The sequence below is a fragment of the Micropterus salmoides genome, unplaced genomic scaffold (genome assembly GCF_014851395.1).
Source record: "Micropterus salmoides isolate LMB-PRFRI ecotype aquatic unplaced genomic scaffold, ASM1485139v1 Ms_hic_scaffold_6, whole genome shotgun sequence".
In the NCBI taxonomy this organism is placed as follows: Eukaryota; Metazoa; Chordata; class Actinopteri; order Centrarchiformes; family Centrarchidae; genus Micropterus; species Micropterus salmoides.
In genome coordinates, this window is record NW_024044348.1 from 22,563,904 (window position 1) to 22,582,210 (window position 18,307).

General features: G+C 38.5%; 3 protein-coding genes across 3 annotated transcripts in view; 1 reads left to right on the forward strand and 2 right to left on the reverse strand.

Moving 5' to 3' along the window:
- Nucleotides 1-276: 276 nt before the first annotated feature.
- On the reverse strand, nucleotides 277-4,448 carry cenpn (centromere protein N). The gene is made up of 10 exons (XM_038700779.1): nucleotides 4,163-4,448; nucleotides 3,915-3,960; nucleotides 3,761-3,820; nucleotides 2,669-2,742; nucleotides 2,395-2,568; nucleotides 2,160-2,261; nucleotides 1,443-1,497; nucleotides 1,209-1,318; nucleotides 938-1,061; nucleotides 277-670 (listed from the first exon to the last, which is right to left on the reverse strand). The coding sequence occupies exons 1-10, from the start codon at nucleotides 4,331-4,333 to the stop codon at nucleotides 549-551; spliced, it is 1,038 nt and encodes a 345-aa protein (XP_038556707.1). The 5' UTR covers nucleotides 4,334-4,448; the 3' UTR covers nucleotides 277-548.
- Nucleotides 4,449-7,671: 3,223 nt separating this feature from the next.
- Nucleotides 7,672-11,460, forward strand: cmc2 (C-x(9)-C motif containing 2). The gene is made up of 4 exons (XM_038700752.1): nucleotides 7,672-7,946; nucleotides 8,818-8,934; nucleotides 9,028-9,099; nucleotides 9,197-11,460. Exons 2-4 carry the CDS (start codon nucleotides 8,854-8,856, stop codon nucleotides 9,278-9,280), a joined length of 237 nt encoding a protein of 78 aa, XP_038556680.1. The 5' UTR covers nucleotides 7,672-7,946; nucleotides 8,818-8,853; the 3' UTR covers nucleotides 9,281-11,460.
- Nucleotides 11,461-11,744: 284 nt separating this feature from the next.
- Nucleotides 11,745-18,307, reverse strand: part of LOC119889857 (chromodomain Y-like protein 2) — a 43,215-nt gene continuing 36,652 nt past the window's right edge. Inside the window, exons 4-7 of the mRNA XM_038700751.1 lie at nucleotides 15,678-15,850; nucleotides 15,375-15,585; nucleotides 15,085-15,228; nucleotides 11,745-14,994 (exon numbers count right to left, since the gene is read on the reverse strand). Coding sequence (XP_038556679.1) covers nucleotides 14,836-14,994; nucleotides 15,085-15,228; nucleotides 15,375-15,585; nucleotides 15,678-15,850 — 687 coding nt within the window. The 3' untranslated portion in view covers nucleotides 11,745-14,835. The remainder of the gene's footprint in view (nucleotides 14,995-15,084; nucleotides 15,229-15,374; nucleotides 15,586-15,677; nucleotides 15,851-18,307) is intronic.

An 18,307-nucleotide genomic window follows, 5' to 3' on the forward strand; every position in this document is an offset into this window, starting at 1 on the left:
TGTACTGTTGTTTTAAGACAGACTTGGGGGGGGAATTACCCATTCTTTAAATGGTTTGCGCACAGACAGGAGAGTTAAATTAACATTGAAACGAGGACTGTAAATGCCAAACTGTGTGGAGCTAGTATACTAAAGTTCACTTCCAGCAGACCTTCAGTCAATACACTACAACACATTTTTCCCCCCACCACAATATAGCTGATAAATGCTGAAAAAGAAAAAGACAAAATGATACAAGTGTGTGGGGTCAAATAAAATTCAAAGTGACACGTTACAAACAATATTAACAATCCTGCTTTAATATTCAGTTTGGGCCTATATAAAATTTGACAGCACTAACATTCTGCCACTTACACACAAACAAAAGGTAAGTGATAAATTATCTGTTGCCAACTACTGATATATTGGCAATGACTCTTTAAGAGCTATTTTAACAAGGAGATCAATGATAGTCGATGGTTAAAGAAAAGCAATCCATGGGTGGACTGGATGTGGTAGAAGTAACAGGCAACACTGCGAGTCCTTTAAAATCAAGTGTCTGTCACTCCTCAGTTCTGTGGTTGGTGCGTTTGTGAGGAGGGACCAGGGACATTGTCTGTGATGACAAAATAATTCCTTCCTTTTAGGGGAATAGATGAGAGCAGAGGTGTGACAGGCGTGGAGGAAATTCCTATAAAATGAAAATAAAGATTTGTAATGACTAAACAAACCTTGTAATCACAATTATTTCTGAAATTGTTGAATCATGTAAACTTCATGAACAATCTAGGGATATTTCCTTTAGTGTATTTCTCTGCGCCCTCTTGTGGCCATTTATGGAATTGCCAGTAGCACAAACCATTTGACAATGTTCTCTCTTTTAAAGGAGTTACAACGTTGATATAATTCTCCTTCTAAATCACAACTGGTTACTTTCAAGGCTGTGGTAGACAGGTACCTGAAGATGCACAGTGTTTTAGTGACTCCAGGAGGTTGGTGCTTTCAAATTTAACAACACATCTGAAGGGCTCCTCCCGCTCTGTCATGGTCTTGTTGGTGGGGTCTCTGAATTTTGTCTCCAGCTGAGTAAAGATGAGCACAAAATAGGATGATCACTGCAGAATTATGCTGAACTTTTGAATCTTTGAACTCACATATAGCGAGAATCTTTTACTTTGATATTCAACTACTATACTCAGTATTTTAAACACAAGCATGCGTCAGGGTACCTTGTAAACTGCAGACTGTAGTTGAGGTAACATTCCTTCACCAAAGGCCTCACAGGCCATCTGAAGTCTGTTTTCTGCAGACTTAGCATGTTCTCTTTCGATGTTTGGGTCTGTAAATACAAATAAAGCTAATATATTCACTATGCACAAAGTGAAATTTCACACAAAGCATGTGTAGTGTATATTAAAATATTAAAGTAGCTTTAATCAGATCAAATGATTTGATAAACATACTTGAGACAATTTGGTTCCTTTCTGCAAGAGGGCTGGGATACTTTGTGGGAAACACCTAGAAAAAAAATAAAGAAATAAGGTTCAAATCCACCCAAAAAAACCCCCTCAAAATATACACCAGTTCAGCTAAAAACCAGCCTATTGTGCATCTCTAATTTTCTTTATGTGTTATAAGGCCAAACCAAGTGATGGTGCTATAATGACGACAATTCTGACCATATTCACCCATTCAGACAAATAGGGAGGTTACAGCAAACCGCTTCAAACCACTCATTTGAAAAGGGAAAACACTGCATATATCAACACAAAAAAAATCTCAGTTCAAAGATCAAACTTTAACCAGGAAGTAGTTCAGACAGCACTTCCCTTTAATGTCAGACATCAAAATAGGGATGACAACAATGTGTGATCCTTTTCACAGTTCACTTCAAGACTGTAAAAGATTTGTTATCAATATTAAGTATTAGGGATAAATCTAGCTTCCACTCTCCTACAAAAGGTTTTAAGAGTCGTTGAGGTGCATAAAGGGTGAACATGGCAATTTAAAATTTTCTTAAAACAGGTGGTCATCAAGGTCAATAAGATAAGATAGTTTTACTGCAATGTCAAACTCTCCAGTGCATGATGGCAGACTTCAGTGACAGACAATACATGCTCTAATGCTTATCAGCAATGTCATGAAAAACCAGGGCTTACAGAGCTTTGTGGCAGGCTTACCTGTTGATATTGCCTCATCAGCAGGTCCCTAATGTCAGTGAGTTTCCGTCCACTGAGGTTAGCATCCTTGATAGCTTGATATCTAGTGGCCAGAACCAAGGCCTGCAAAGTACATTAGTCTTTTAGAGGGGAACTGACAGATTGCAGCAAAAAAAAAAAAAGAAAAAAAAAATAGCCAGCTACCTGGCAACTGCACAAACAGTGTCATGGATTAAATATAAAACTCATTCCTCACCTGGTATAACAGTGGCTTTTGCTTTGAAGTCAGGCTGGTCACAAAGACATAAGGAGTTTGAAGATGGTGAACAACATATGTTGGTTTCAGGTGGTTGGGTCGAGAGAAGCTGTCCCCCCATGCAATCCGAATCCATACAGCTTCATCTGTGTGCTTCTTCATTTTGACAGACACCTTAAATGCAATGTCAAAACAGAGAAAGCCATAACATGTATGAATGATGCAACAATTGGTAAGATTTCCTAATTTATGTGAGAAGGAATATCTGGCTTACATGTCTTACGAGCTCACTGAGGTGACATTTAAATTGTTCCTTGAACTGCGTCAGCTCTACAGAGTGAGCATCATCTGGAAAAGAGAGAATATAACATACATTTAAAAAGGGGACACATACAGTATTCAATGTTGCAGCCAATAATAAATAATGGGTTAGATAGTAAACTCAACTTAATTACAATATTGCTATTAATTTCCTGGAACAAACAAAGAATGTGTGTGTCACATTATGCGCAATGTTACCCTTACATTACAGCTGTAGATGACTCCAGACTAAAGCAGGTTATTTGACTGATTAAAGTAACCAAACATTCAACCAAAAAGAAAGCTGTGAGACCACCAGCAGATTGTAGTGTTGGGTTACAATGAAAAGACGTTCAGCCGTCCATGGTACAACATGTACAGTGGTGTGAAAAAGTCCCCCCCCCCCTTCCTGATTTTTATTTTTTTTTTGCATGTTTGTAACACTGAAAGGTTTCAGATCAAACAAGTTGAAATATTAGACAGAGACAACAAGTAAACACGAAATGCAGTTTTTAAATGAAGGTTTTTATTAAAGGGGTAAAAAAAAATCCAAACTCACATGGCCCTGTGTGAAAAAGTGATTGCCCCGTAAACTAAAACTGGTTGGGCCACCCAGCAACGACTGCAGTCAAGCGTTGGCAATAACTGGCAATGAGTCTTTTACAGCGCTGGGAAGGCATTTTGGTCCAGTCACCTTCGCAGACTTGTTGTAATTCAGCCACATTGGAGGGTTTTCAAGCCTTAACTGCTTTTTTAAAGGTCATCCCACAACATCTCAAATCGGATTCAGGTCAGGACTTTGGCTAGGCCACTCCAAAGTCTTCATTTTGTTATGCCATAGTTGATGTTTTAACGGGGCGGTGCAATCACTTCTTCACACAGGGCCATGTGGGTTTGGATTCTTTCCCCCTTAATTAATAAAAACCTTCATTTAAAAACTGCATTTTTTTGTTTACTTGTGTTATCTTTGTCTAATATTTTAATTTCTTTGATGATCTCAAACATTTCAGTGACGAACATGCAAAAACACTTTTTCACACCACTTTATATTCTTGTTTTAACATACCTTCGGGGTCCATGAGCTGGAAGGCATACCACATTCCCTGGTTTGGATTGTCAATGACATCTGAAAGATAATTACACCAAAGCGAAGCAGAAAGAGTTATGGTACTGACAGCAATGTCAACATTAGATGGGTCAAATAATTTAATTTGACTTACAGATCATCTCGAGTTCTGTGATGTGTTTAACAGTCCACTTATGTTCCTGTAACGAAAACAAGTGAGAAATTCATACCAACGCTAACGTTAGATAGATAAAAAAAAATTATTTGAAACGTGACTTAGCCTACTGACAAGTAACATTAACGTTTAATTTCAAGTGACGTTAACTTTAACCGTGGGAATATGGATTTCACGCCCACTGTATATTAACACACCAACTTATCTTTCAGAAAGGCGCCGCATACCTCGCACATGGAGAGTAGTTGTTCCGTTAATGCCCACTTTGGTTGAGTAAAATCCATGGATTGCTGCTGCGCCACAGTCAAACGGCCCCACTTGTCCAGTGTTGTTCTTAGCATTTGAGTCGGTATCCGTCTTATGAGTCGCTGCAGTAAGCGTTTCATAGAGTCATCCATTCTTCTTCAGACAACAATATCTAGATTAGCTACGGTATAAGGAAGATAGTTTTTTTGTGTAATTAAACCGTTAGCTCCGTCCAGTTCGCACGGTAGCAGGTCAGACAGAAGTACAGTCTAGAAATTACAAACAAACCGCCTACAAAACAGCACACGAATCGACCAATCACATATTGCCAAAAATTCTCACGCGCTCCCTTTAGCGCCCTCTTTTGTGTTGGAGGGGTAGTACCTCTAGTACTGCCGCTGCTGATACCACTGCCAGTGACAAGAGCATCTTTGCAACTACTATAGGACCTAACTACTGCACAGCGGTGGAAGAAGTATTCAGATACCAATACAACAATCTGAAAACACTTTCAAAATTCTACTTCAGTAAAAGTGATGTAGTTTTGTCAGTAAAATGTACTTAAAAGTATCAAGCTATCAAGGTTCATTTATTTGTTATTTGACAACACATGATTGCACAGTGAAATGTAAGTTGTAGCACCATCATGCTATGACATATATACACACAAGTAATTAAATTAAATTATAATAAAATAAAAAATATATACAGTTACTTATATACATGTATAGCCTATCTATACACCCAGAAAGTATGTGCAACATGTGCTATGTCAATGTAAAGTTCCATGTAATTTATTTAATAGTAATAATAGATTACATTTGTGTAGCACTTTATCTTGAATACTCAAAGCACTTCAGAGTGATGTGGAGAAACTCACCTCAACCACCATCAATGTGTAGCACACACCTGGGTGATGCACTGCAGCCATTTTGCACCAGGACACTCATCACACATCAACTTGAGCTGGAGAGGGAGGGAAACTGAGGCAATTACACTGGGTTATTACACAGTGTCAGTTAAACATCTGATCTGAAGGACGGCCTCTCATACAACACATCATCCCCTTCACTGGGGTACTGGGGATTTTTTAATTAGGACCTGAGGGAAGATTGCCCCCCTGCTGGCCCACTAACAACACTTCCAGCAGCAACCTTGTTTTCCAAGTGGGTCTCCCAAGTACTAACCCAGCCCACACCAGTTTAGCTTCAATCATTCAGCAGAACCAGGGAACATGTTGGTGGTTGTGGTGGAGTGCAGAGGAGTGTCACAACCTGAGGAAAGAAGCAGCTCTGTGATCTGGTGGTACGGCAGCAGATACTTCTGTATCCCTTACCAGACGGCAGCAGGGTGAACAGGCTGTGGCTGGAGTGGGTACTTTCTTTTAGTAGCCTATCCTTTGGGCTCTGTGCAGGAACCTACACTTCACCAATATCACTGCTTAGTAGATGAGTACCAATGATGTTCTGGGCAGTTTTAATCACCCGTTGCAGAGCCCTCCTGTACTGGGCTGTGCACATCCCATGATAGTTTGTGATGAGAACGGGTATTTTGCCTTCTTAAGTTTCCTTAAGAAAAACAGTCATTTCTGAGCTTTCGTCACCAGTTCTCTGTAATGCTGAAGATTGTGAATTTATTTGAAAAATTAAATCTTATTGCTGTTTGAAATACGCCGATGATGGTGGTATCTTCCATAAACTTTACAAGAGCATTCTCTCCATGTCGGGAATTGCAGTCATGGGGTGAACAAGAGGGGGCTAAGCACACAAACCTGGGTTATATCCAGAGCGAAACGTTGGATTCATGGCATGATTGTGTTCAATGATGAGCCGAACAGCATTCTGTAGGTGTTGTTATTTTCAAGGTGTGTAAAGACAAGTAGAGGGCAGCGGAGATGGCATCCTCTGTGGATCTGTTGGTTGTGAAAGCAAACTGGTGAGGGTCCAGGCTGGCTGGGAAGTTGTTTTCTGATGTGCTGAAGAACAAGTTTTTCACCTCATCAGAATGGGGGTGAGTGTTTTTTAGGCTAGACTCTGCAGATTATTTGCATATAAGGTGATGGTGGCTGTCTTGAAGCAGGTGGAACAGTCCTAGTACAGCTATATGTTTTAAATGTAACATCAGCTAGTTGGTTTGCACAAATTCGTAGTACACGGACAGGGATGTTATCAGGCCCAGCAGCTTTGCTCACAGTCACTCTCAGCAGGATTCTTCTTACAGGCCTTGTTTACACATCTCACTTCCCTGCACCTAATGCATAAACATGTACATAATTTCTGTTTGCAAAGACCAATGTGTTTTATCAGAGCAGGAATTAGATTGGACAAATGAGAGATGCCTCCAGAGCACAACAACAACACAACTTTATAACTTTATTCTCTCATTTTGGTGACACTGGATCAAATTTTATGGGGGAAAAATATTTCCTCTGGCTGCTCTGCCACAACTCTTTGTGATTTATGGAGGTTCCTGATGGACAAATAGATTTACTTGTTGCTAATGTAACCACTAGCTAACTGTAGTTGCTGTTAGCTAGTTAGCTCAGTTAGTCGTGCAGCTACTGGCCTTATTAGCCCTAACGCTTAAATAAAGTTTATTAACTTTATTAAACTTCCTCCCCCAACAGTCCAAAGCTTCTGTGTAAAAAAACACTCTCCCAGTGCTCGAAGCTCCCAGTCCAGGCGGAGTCAAGACCACAAGCTGCATGTAAAGCACAGACTGGACCCTTTGTCCACTAAACTGGAACAGTGGAGCAGGGTCATCGTCTCTAAAATGCTTTAAATGCAGAATTGTTTAATAGAATCATGCAAATCAAGAATTGATGTCCATACACTGACATCTGCCTTTAACTAAAATAATACTGCAATATATAATAATATTGCATATAAACTGTAAGTTAGCCGTCACAACAGCAGTAAGAAGAACAACTAGTAGCAAAATTTGTACTAGAGATAACATCACATTTGGTACAAACTGCTACTTTAATTATCTTGGGTAAATATTTCATTCACAAATATAAATGTATTAAAACACATAGCCGTTATTTACTATCTTCACTGCATTTATTGCATTGTAGAATGGAGAAGAAAATAGGTTAAAAAACTGTATAATTTTATTGATGCCTTAAAATGAACCTTAACCATGGTTTTCTTTTCTCTACAATTAAGCGTTATTATGTTTTATCTTACGTGCTCCGTTTCTTATAAGCATCAATGACATTGTGACCTTTCATTTTGCTAAATATTATATATATAGTAAAATATTTTTCTTAGCACAAATTGTACCCTCTTCTTATAAAGGTCATCTGGCAAAATAATGACGTTAATTACATCGATATGCAATAAAGGAAGTACCACGGGGAAACCTCTTGTATCTCCTGTAAACTTCCGTCAGCAGAAATCCCACCTTTTGTGAGAAGAACGCACGCCATTGGTGGATTGAGGAAAAAAGCAGAAGCTTATTCGTCGTTGTCCATTGTCACTCAATTCGCTGTCAGTTACGAAAGTGTCAAGTGTTGCGCTATGGTGTTGAAGTGAGCAGCTTGTCCTACAGGTCCATGCTGTTATTGTAGGTTACATTGATGTCAGTTCAACAACAGCAGATGTAGCCGACGTGGTGGAGGCATTAGAATAACCCGCGCCGTTATTCTGCGAGGAGAAAGACGAAACCTTCAGTAGTTTATCTTGTTACAGTTCGCGTTAGCTAAGACCTCGCAGTTAGCTAACGTGACATTTCTCCGAGATTTGCTGGAAAACTTCTCCACTGGTAAGCTCTGCTGTCACAGTTACCTACAGCTGGAAGTGCACAGTGTTGTTAAAAAGCTTCTAATATAACAGATATAATGTATGTATTGCAACTGTTATGAGCAAACCTAACGTTAGCTAATATGTTACATACAAGCTCGTGTCAAAACGCAACCAAATGTCGGAACAACTCACAGTCTATGTAACGTTACCCTGATCCAGAGTCTTCTAGTCCAGGCTGTACTGTTAACGTGGTTATATAGGATACAGGGTCAATGCAGGCGGTTTACAAAGCCATGACAATACATTTGTTACAGTGTTGTGTAACCCCTGTGTGTCTGCAGGTAAGTGACCAGTGGAAAAACAAACTCCATCATCACAATGACAGCTCAGGAAGGAGAGGGATGGGGAGGCATTAGTATCCTTTAGAAGACATAAGTGTAACAAAGCTGAGACAATATATACATTATTATAGTGTATTTAAAGTAGTCCCGAAACAGTTGATCAGATATGAGCATATCCTGCTTTTTCTCTGTTTTACATCATTGTAAGTTGACTATCTTTGGCTTTTAGGCTGGCAAAACAAGCAATTTGAGGATTTTTTACTGTATTTTTAGACATTTTGTAGACTGAATAATTATTAATAGACTGAAGACACAAATCAAAAATGAAATAAATAACTGTTAGGTGCAGTCTATTGGTATGTTTATTTGATGTTCAGCAAATCACTATGTAATGGGAAAGCGCACTACAGTACAAAGCAAAACTGTGTTAAAGGGAAAACCTAGCTGCATGTGATGCAGTTCAAACATGTTGCCACCAAATAACATCTCTGACAGTAATTATCAACTCATGCTCCTCAGTCAGTGCTCCTCTTGTTTGTGGCTTTCCAGTATTGCTGCAGTGGTACAGTAAGCCCTTAACTCAGCATGCACCCTGACCTGTCACCTCACCTGCACACGGATGAGTGCAATGAACTCATAACTCGTCTGAGGCAGTGCCACACAGAGGTATGTCACACTTTAAAATTCTTGTTTTGCTGCATGCTTTATATACACAAAAAAAACCACACCAATGTAAATCTTGTTTTGTGTTACCCTCAGCACAATGTCCTGAAGTTCTTTGGCACGTGTAATGATGTGGATCGCGCTATGCGTCAGTGTCTGAAGAAAGAGGTCAGTTTCTTGCACGTTGTGAATACGACTTTGGCTACAGGCCTTTTTTCTGTTTTGTTTTTCTAAATCTATGTTTTCTTTCCTTACCATTCAATAGCGACTGGAAAATCGTGAGCGCAGTAAGCAGCATGCACAAGAGATGAAAAGGCGGCTGAAAGAAGGGCCCAAGGAGCATCTGTGAAGGACATTTTACTGCAACTTTGCCCCTGACACTTAAAACTATTTAGATATTGGGACATTGAATGAAGCAGGACACCGTGGCCTCCCCTGCTATTTTTCTGTTAAGACACTATATGTGTTTGATATTTGCGGAGAAAAACACGTGTAATAAGTTATATAAATTTTGGGATTGTATACTTTAACCCTCCTAACACACTTTTGACTTTTTATTATCTGCACAGAATAAAACTTGCAGTGGTACCGGAACATTTTAGGTCAACATAAAAACAATAGCATCTAGTACTTTGGATTAAAGATTGCTGTTGGGGATTATCATGTATTTCCCCTCTGTTAGCAGCACACTGCAGCTCCATCAAAGAGATGAGTGTAACTGGTGGCAGAACCTTTTATTTAAAAACATTATTTTGCAGGAATATTCTGATTTATTCATGAAAACGGGGAGCGTCCACTTCAGGGTGTCAGAGATGCAAGTAAAACGGGATGACCAGTGGCTGGGTTACTCTCGGTGCGAACATACATATTGAACATAGGCATTGTTTGAATGAATGGGGAATCATATTGATTCATTAAATTTATTTCAAATAAAGTGAAATTATCTGTTTATTTAAGAATCCATTCTGGCTTTGATATAGTGTGCATCCTTGACAAACACTTAAAGGCCTTAAAAAGTGGTCATTCATTTAATTTACAAATGCCCATGCTCTTTTCTGCTGTAGGCATTAGTTTTAGTTATGAAGTGTTTTTGTATCCATTTGCGGGCTGTCAGGAGATGGGGGCTGTTCAGACCTTACACCCAGTTGTGGCCATAGCTATGTTTCACCCGTTTCAACAGGCAACGACAAGAACTGAATAATTCACCCTCTTTTAAAAGAAATTAGGGCTAATTATTTCACTCCATGTGTAGAGACAGCAACACAGGTAGAAAGGGTGCTACACAACCTCCTCAGCACCACTAAAACCAGGCATTATTTAAACCACCAATATGAATTGAAAATAAAAAAGAGACTGAAAGAGTCTGCAAGTATGGACAGAAGTGTTGTGATATAAAACCATTCTTTAATCATGAAGCCTAATGTTAGGCTACAGGTCTGTGGTTCATCAGTGTACAAGTGTATGAACTATACTGCAGACTGGAGTCTCTATTAACAGTGATGGACAGACCTGCATTATGTATGCTCGTCTCCTCTGTGAAACATCTGTATCCTTACAGCGCTGCGTTATTATAATAATAACGAACTGGTCGTATGTCACATCTTTTTCTTGTCCGGGCATTGTCTCTCCCTTTTCATCTCCTTCAATTTTCATGCATTCGTCCCTGTTGTTGACTGTGTAGCTGATGTGGCTGCTGTTGGTGCTGGTTGTAATTTGTTGGTAATAACTATTAGATATAAGTTGTCCTGACCATTTGTTTGAATACGAAAAACACAAATATTGTGCACCATCTAGTATTATTTCATTATATTCCTCTCAGCACCCCCAACTGTGACTGCCAGTGACATCAACACTTCTGTCCATACTTGCACGCTCTCTCTCGCTCCTTTTTTTTTTTAAATGATCAATTTATGGTTTTTATAATGCCCTACTTTATGGGTGCTGAATTGTTGTGACTATTTCTACTGTGCTGTCGCTGTCAATCATGCCTAAACTTCAAAAAATGCATTTAAGTTGAAGCCCATATACAACTATTAGTGCAAACCAACATAAATGTTCTTATTGCTAAATGCTTTTATTATTATAAAAGTTATTTTTTTCTATTTTCTTTTACTTTCATACTTTGGCCTTGTATAACTTTGAATTATATGTAGTATCAAACCGTGCAGAAACCCTGATGAAAATGTAATGACAATTTAAGCTTAAATGTCCAGTTATTAATAGTTTTATAATTAGAGGTCATGGTCTTCATTCAATAACTGCACCTCCCCTTGTCTAAGGATGGTTTGCAGTGTTGATTATGGAAGGCCTCTTCGATCTATTTGGCCGTCTACTGGCTCTTGTTTCGATGACCTGGTGTTACCATGACTGAGAGTTCACGAAATGACACCTGAGCCATCTTCATTTGCTGCGTGACTAGCATGAGATGTGTTTGAGGGCTCTGAAGTAGTAGTAATTGGACTCTTTAAACCTGGTTTCTCTTCACCATGTAGGGTATTGTTCCCAAAGATCATCATCTTCTTCTGTTTTTTTGTTTTAAAAAATTGCTTATAGCGTGCCTGTTAGATCAATAAGAAGGACTCCTACTTTTTCACAACACAAGTGTTTCAGAATGTGGACTAAAGATCAGTACCTTTATACCTGAATACTTGGTTAAATATTGCAGTACGATAGCCATTAGTAAAAGGGGTATTGCCTTGAGAACCTGTATTTACACACATTTCCCTTTTTGATAAAATGATTTTAGTATTTAATATTTGTTTGATAACTATCAACAAAAGTTAGTGGTTTCAGAAATAAAAAAAAACACAATGTGAAAGTGCTGTTTCTTTATTTGAAGCGGCTCATTCTACCCATCACAACGTACGGATCGTTGACAGATATTTTAAGGCACCCCAAGATGTGCTGAGGAAAGAAAAAGACATGAATGATGAAATACACATACATAGGACCATACATGATATTGTGGTTATAAAAGAAAAAAACACATCAAAAACAAATTATCTGTAATAAATAAATAAAAACTTTTTATTACATGCTAAGGGGAGAATTTGGATCCAATGTCTAAAAGCGAAACCAATAGTTCCTAGAGGTGACACACTGAACAGAGTTTGTAATATTTTACAAATTGAAATAAATAAATAAATGAATAATTACATGAAGACCCCTGTCTTGTTCTGTGTGATTAATGCTCAGTGGACCCGAGTGATTTGCATTCAGTGAAGCTGTGCAGTACACAGGTCCTTCTCACCCCTTCATGTGACACTAAAGCCAAGAACTGGGGGATTCTAACTGTTAATCACCAACAGATGTGGAGTCTAGTCAAAAAAGCGAAAGCAGTGCCCCTTTCATTAAAAAAAGGAAAAAGACATCCCCAAATCCCAACAACTTCTGAAACCTAATGGAGTTTTTGGCCAAACTGCATGACAGGTGAGAACATTGACAATTTTGATTTTGTGAGCTTTCTGTATCTGATATCTGGCAATGTAGGATAAATGAATACATTCAGGAGCAGTATAATGCAATGACAAAGGTTTTATTTTTCATGAGTGGAAGTGTGTTGTTTTTGTTAATTTTAGTGAAGTACTTAACTTATTACCTCAAAATACTTCATCAAACCACTAATTATTTGCTGCAATTAAACTGCAATAATCACAAATGAAACTGATGATGAAATAATTAAACTACCTCATGGAGCATTAAATAAGTCTTACAATCTTCATATTTGCCAATCTAAAAAATAAAATACTTTTATTGATTATCTGTTCATACTTATAAAGCTCAGTAAACAACAATATTATATATTAAGTTATCTGACATGCCTTTGATAATTTACAACAAAATACTTAACATGATAATGTCAACTTAAAAGGTGAACATTCAAGTGACACTAGTGTTTACACATTTTGGTTTTGAAATTGTATATGTATACATGATCTGCTTCCCTGACCCATTTTGATCATCAAAGTTTTCATGGGATCATTTAGAAAGGGTGATTAAGAGAGTTGGGGTGCTTATGGAGCAAAGGACACCACATGGCACTGCACATCCAAACAGTTATCTCAAATAAATACAAAAATAAACTGCACCATTTCTAACAATACTTACAATGTTGGTACAAAACATACCCTGAAATACAAGGTACATAGGACAGGCAACACACATTTATATGTACAATATATTACATGAAATTAGTTACACAAAACAGTCTACACAATCTATATATTATTCTGTACTGCATGTGTACACCTGCAAAAAATGGACAAATATCTTCTGAGTTTTACAAAACAATTTTCACAGATCTATATTTTTTGGTAAAACAAAATAGATTCCTAAATATAATACACATTGCAATATTGTAATATTTTGTTTTCTCATCATTACATGCAGATAAGGACAACTCCAGCTACACGACATGTTGCATTTCCACAATATTGATCACTGACAGTTAGTGGTCACAATGTGATTACTTGAGGATCAAGCAATTATCATCTCTTTTGCGTGCTCTAAAAAAAATAAAAATACACAACTAAGAAATGACTGCCATGTAACATCAACACATCATCTGATTTTTTTTCTCAAAATAACAATCACGCATTTCACACAATTTACTATCTGCATTGATAACTTGGAAGCCATGTTATACATATCAACCACCACAGTACTGCATGTAAGGCTACGATTTGTAGCTCACACAAAATGGGATACAATCCACTGCTAATCCTTCCATGTGATTTGTGCCACCAATTCGTTTAATCATCTAAAGCCAGTTTGCACTCAAGCCAAAATGCCATTTGATTAAGAATGGACACATTTGTATATTTAGTGCCAAGATTCACATGAGACTTCCAGTGTTCTCCATTTCCACTTATTGTGGTTTACAAAAAAACTCTATGTGAATTTCAACTAAAACATGTCTCTATTAAAATGAAAAATTTGAATAATAATGTTTTCACTGCAGGTGAACTAAAGACACATGCTGTGTATCCATATGAGGATGCTATTTCCTGTACTGACGCATCACCAGACGGTCTCATTAGCACATGGGCATTAATCTTGATTTCATGTAACGGAAGCAAATCATTGAAGATTGTGATAACGATGACTATGTTAATGGAAAACAAGATGTCTGTTCTGTGTAACAAAGACACTTGCAGTATGAACGATGAAGTGTGTGTCAAAGTGTCAGTTTTCCTTTTTTATGTATAATGTTTCGTGATATTTCATGGTCACGCAAAAGATGACATGTTTGAGGTGTCACTAAATGTGATCTACTAACATATACATGAGCATGTATGAGCATCTGTGGCTATTTCTTTTCTGTCCATGCAGAGAGGATGGAATGTGCATGTAAGGAGTAAGACCCAGCATATTTACGCAAACTTTGGTTTAAACTTCCACTCAAAACAATAATAACTAAAGACAATTCTGAAAAATTCATCTTAGATACAGAAAGCAACTCTTTTACACACTTGAAATATATATATATATATTTTTTCATCAATGTATCATGTGCTATCAGACATACACTTATTTCCTACATCCTGATGATTTCATAAACACATAAGTCTCGCATATGTACAGAAACACTGTACCTCCCTGAAGAACCTTCAGTGTTTATTTAAGCAATGCACATTTGGCCCTTTGCTCTTTGACTCCTAGAGAACATACATTATGGACAGTTATGGGTCCAATAATAAAGATGCATTACAAAAGATGATCATAAAGGAATTGTCGGTGGACATGTGAGCAAACAGAACTTCAAAGAATCCCCTCTGCTGATGGATGGAAACACAGACCCTTAATTTGCAACGTTTCCTTAAGTTTGTGATCACAGTGTTATCATCGTGGATGTCCCCCTGATAACATTGAACCCACACTGATCAGTTTTCAGGGTGTGGATGATCACTTCTCATATGCCTTGTTGTGCAGGTAACTGAAAAGTGCCTCTAGTCCTTTGGTTGAACACCACAGCTGCTTCAGCATCTGACACTCTTTCTCATTCACTTCCTCAAGGACTGACATGAGGATACTCCTCACCAGGTATTTGGATTCTTCTAAAACCTTATAAAACACACACAGAAAGAGGAAAGAGTCATTTGGTTATATTCAAGGGAGCACTTTAGCCTCTGGGGTTGTCTGATCAGGACCTACCACTGCATTGCACGAGGCCATTTCCTTCACACGCAGCATCACTTCTTGGTTAAATGTGGTTGGCCAGAAGACCTGTGACACCAGTCCTCGGCTGCACGCTTCTTGTGCTGTGAGTTTTCTTCCACAGAATAGCATCTCGTTGGCCTGCCATTAGGGATAGAAAGAGGGTCAATGTGTCATGCAATCCAAATGTTTAATTTGGGTAAACAGAGGGTTATCAGGTGGTTATAAGAGGCATCAAATTAGATCATGTGAAATTTGCTAAAAGCCTTGATATTTCTGGGACCCACCAGAGCTACACCCAGGATCTGGGGAAAGGTGTAAGAGGAGCATCCAGAGGGGGTCAGGTGGAGGGCTGCACATGGAGTTTGGAACCAGGCCCTCTCACTGGCCCACACCACATCACACAGGGGCAGGATGGAGGCCCCTAAGCCCAGAGCAGGCCCGTTCACTGCCACCACGATGGGTTTCTTGAAGTGGATGAACGCCAATACAAAGTCCCTAAAGGGGTCACAGAACGATCAATACCAACTCTGTCAAGTCTAATGGCAAGTCATAGAGTCGGCATTTATAGTGAACAGATTTCTCATTACTGCACGGCATCTGCGATGCGGCTGCTCTCTTTTCTGCGGTCAGTGGACAGACGCCCTATCAGGTACGACGGCTCCAGGCCACTGCAGAAGACTGTCCCCACGGAGCTGAGCAATAATAATTTACTGTCATCGGCAGCTGCATTACCCAGAGCTCGACACACTTCCTTCATGATCTGAAAAGAAAGAGGAGGGGATGTGTATTACATTCTCACTCATCTTACACAAGACAAGTTGAGAAAAAAGTTCATATCTAGATTTTCAATCCTTAGAGTAAGGCTTGACATCCACCCAGGATCTCACTAGCAGACAGACAGTCCTAAGAAACAATGTCTAACACTAGGAATGCAAAAAAGAAATTCCATCCCTCCAATGCTGACAGCTTATGGAGAAGTGCATTTTCAATAGTGCTATTCTTCTAGCATAACTAGGCACCATGTGTTTTTGGAAAATTATGATCCCATTTCAAATTTAATGCCAGCAACATGTTTCAAAAAAGTTGGGAAAGTAGCAACAAAAGATTGGAAAAGTTGTAAAATGCTAAAAGAAAACACCATCACATTTAATTAGGTCAACACTGGCAACAAGTTAGTAACATAACAAAAGGTATAAAAAGAGCCTCCCAGTCTTTCCGAAGTAAAGATGGGGAGGGGTTCACCACCCTGTGAAAGACTGAGCTGGCAAATAGTTCAGCAATTTAAGAATAATGTCTCTCAACGTAAAACTTCCAAAAACCTTAATCTGTGAACACAGATCGTCACTGCATCTACAGATGCAAGTTGAAACTCTACCATACAAACAGGAAATGGTATATAAACCACATCCAAAAGCACTGCCGCCTTCTGTAGGCTTGAGCTCATTTAAGCTCATTAATGGAAAACTGTCCTGTGGTCTGATGAGTCAAATTTTAAATTCTGTTTGGAAATCATGGACGCTGCGTCATCCAGGCTAAAGAGGAGAGGGACCATCCGGCTTGTTCTAATTGCACAGTGTAAAAGCCGGCATCCATGATGATATTAGGGTGAGTTAATGCACATGGCATGGTAACCTGCACATCTGTGAAGGCACCATTAATGCTGAACAATATCAACAGGTTTTGGAGCAACATATGCTGCCAAGTATATAGTTTATTTATCTTTCCAATAAAATACTGCATGGATTAATAAAATAACACCAACAGAAAAAAATCCTAATGCTTTTAGTCTCTTGTTATGTACAACTATTACGTTATTTCAGTCGTTTGGCAAGTGCCTTCTGTTTGACAATATATCCTATTTTACCACGAGATGTACAAACAACAAATTCTTTCAACAAAGCGGAGTGAATAATTATTGTATTAAGAAAACTATCAAAATAGAATTATTTTCAATGAAAGCCATATTCAACTGAAATAGCACTAAATAAGCAATTTCACATAAATCATGGAGCACAATGGCATTAACAAGCTCATGTCTACAAAATTATACTTTCTTTATCATGTCTGAATAAACAAACAAAAGTAACAAAGTTCTGCATGTGTAATGCATCAACTACTGATGGAAAGCACGTTAGTTGCAATTGCATGTTTTGTTGTCCTTGCAAGCATCCCGCGGCACATAAACAGAAAAATCTTAAGCAAAATGTCATCTTTTCAGCCGTGATGCTAAAGTCATCTAACCGTAAAACAATATTGGTTTTAAATATTTACAATCTGTACAACATATGAAACCCTCTATTCTTAGAGTGAGTGAGTTATAAGAAAAGCTGTGCACGCAGATAAAATACAATCACTCAAATGTGTTTTCACTTAATTCATTCATAGCTAAAAATTAAAGGAATAGTAAAAGTAATCTATCAGTGGTCAGCCTTCAGTTAAGTACACTTGCAGTATGATACGTCAACAAATGGGACCAATATACCATCTGTGCATCATTCAACATCAACAGACAAGGGTTTGGCCTTCGTCTCATGTCATGATGAAAACAGCAAGTCAGACAACTGATCTGATAAGAGGTCATCTTGAAGCCCCAACACCCACACTGCCACATCACTGTCTGCAGTCAATCTGCACACTCCAGCTGCATTTTAATCAGATTATAACCCTTGACCCATATTAACCATTGAACCTCAAAGTGAACTAATTCTCTGTGTTTCACCAAGCACATAATCTATCCCCAGTTTTTACTGCATGTGGTGTGTGTGTGTGTGTGTGTGTGTGTGTCTGTGTCTGTGTGTCTTTCTGTGTGTGACTACGAGTGACGTTATTCTAGCAAGGTGAATTAAAATCCTGCTCAGATACTTGTAGCAGAGATGGGCAGATGCTGGTTCCAGTCAGTGAGACAGAAGAAGAAAGTGACATTCAAAGTGACATTCATGAGCAGTGGCCTCAACGACAATTGTAGACAAACAAAGGAACAAAAAAACAGCATCAGCTCCCAAGAAATGAAATCCCCACCTCTAGGGGTGGATTTAAGTCAATCAATCATATGTTCTTATTCTTCCCAGTTTCCTGATACCTTTTGATGTTGTAAGATAAAGTTAAGTTTTTTTGCAGTTTTCTGTAGGACAATTTTTGATATCTCAAAGCAGAAATGTCTTGCCTTTTTATGATGCTATATCCAAAATCACTCCGCTCACTCATTCACTGCTCCCTA

Bases quoted from the DNA above. Each gene is read 5' to 3' on its own strand.
- cenpn (XM_038700779.1), bottom strand. From the start codon at position 4,333: ATGGATGACTCTATGAAACGCTTACTGCAGCGACTCATAAGACGGATA. The intron at 2,743-3,760 runs GTATGTTAAAAC...TCTCTTTTCCAG, and splicing joins CCAGCTCATGGACCCCGAAG to ATGATGCTCACTCTGTAGAG. The intron at 2,569-2,668 runs GTAAGCCAGATA...ATTGCATTTAAG, and splicing joins TCAGTGAGCTCGTAAGACAT to GTGTCTGTCAAAATGAAGAA.
- cmc2 (XM_038700752.1), top strand. From the start codon at position 8,854: ATGCACCCTGACCTGTCACCTCACCTGCACACGGATGAGTGCAATGAA. The intron at 8,935-9,027 runs GTATGTCACACT...TGTTACCCTCAG, and splicing joins TGAGGCAGTGCCACACAGAG to CACAATGTCCTGAAGTTCTT. The intron at 9,100-9,196 runs GTCAGTTTCTTG...ACCATTCAATAG, and splicing joins GTCAGTGTCTGAAGAAAGAG to CGACTGGAAAATCGTGAGCG.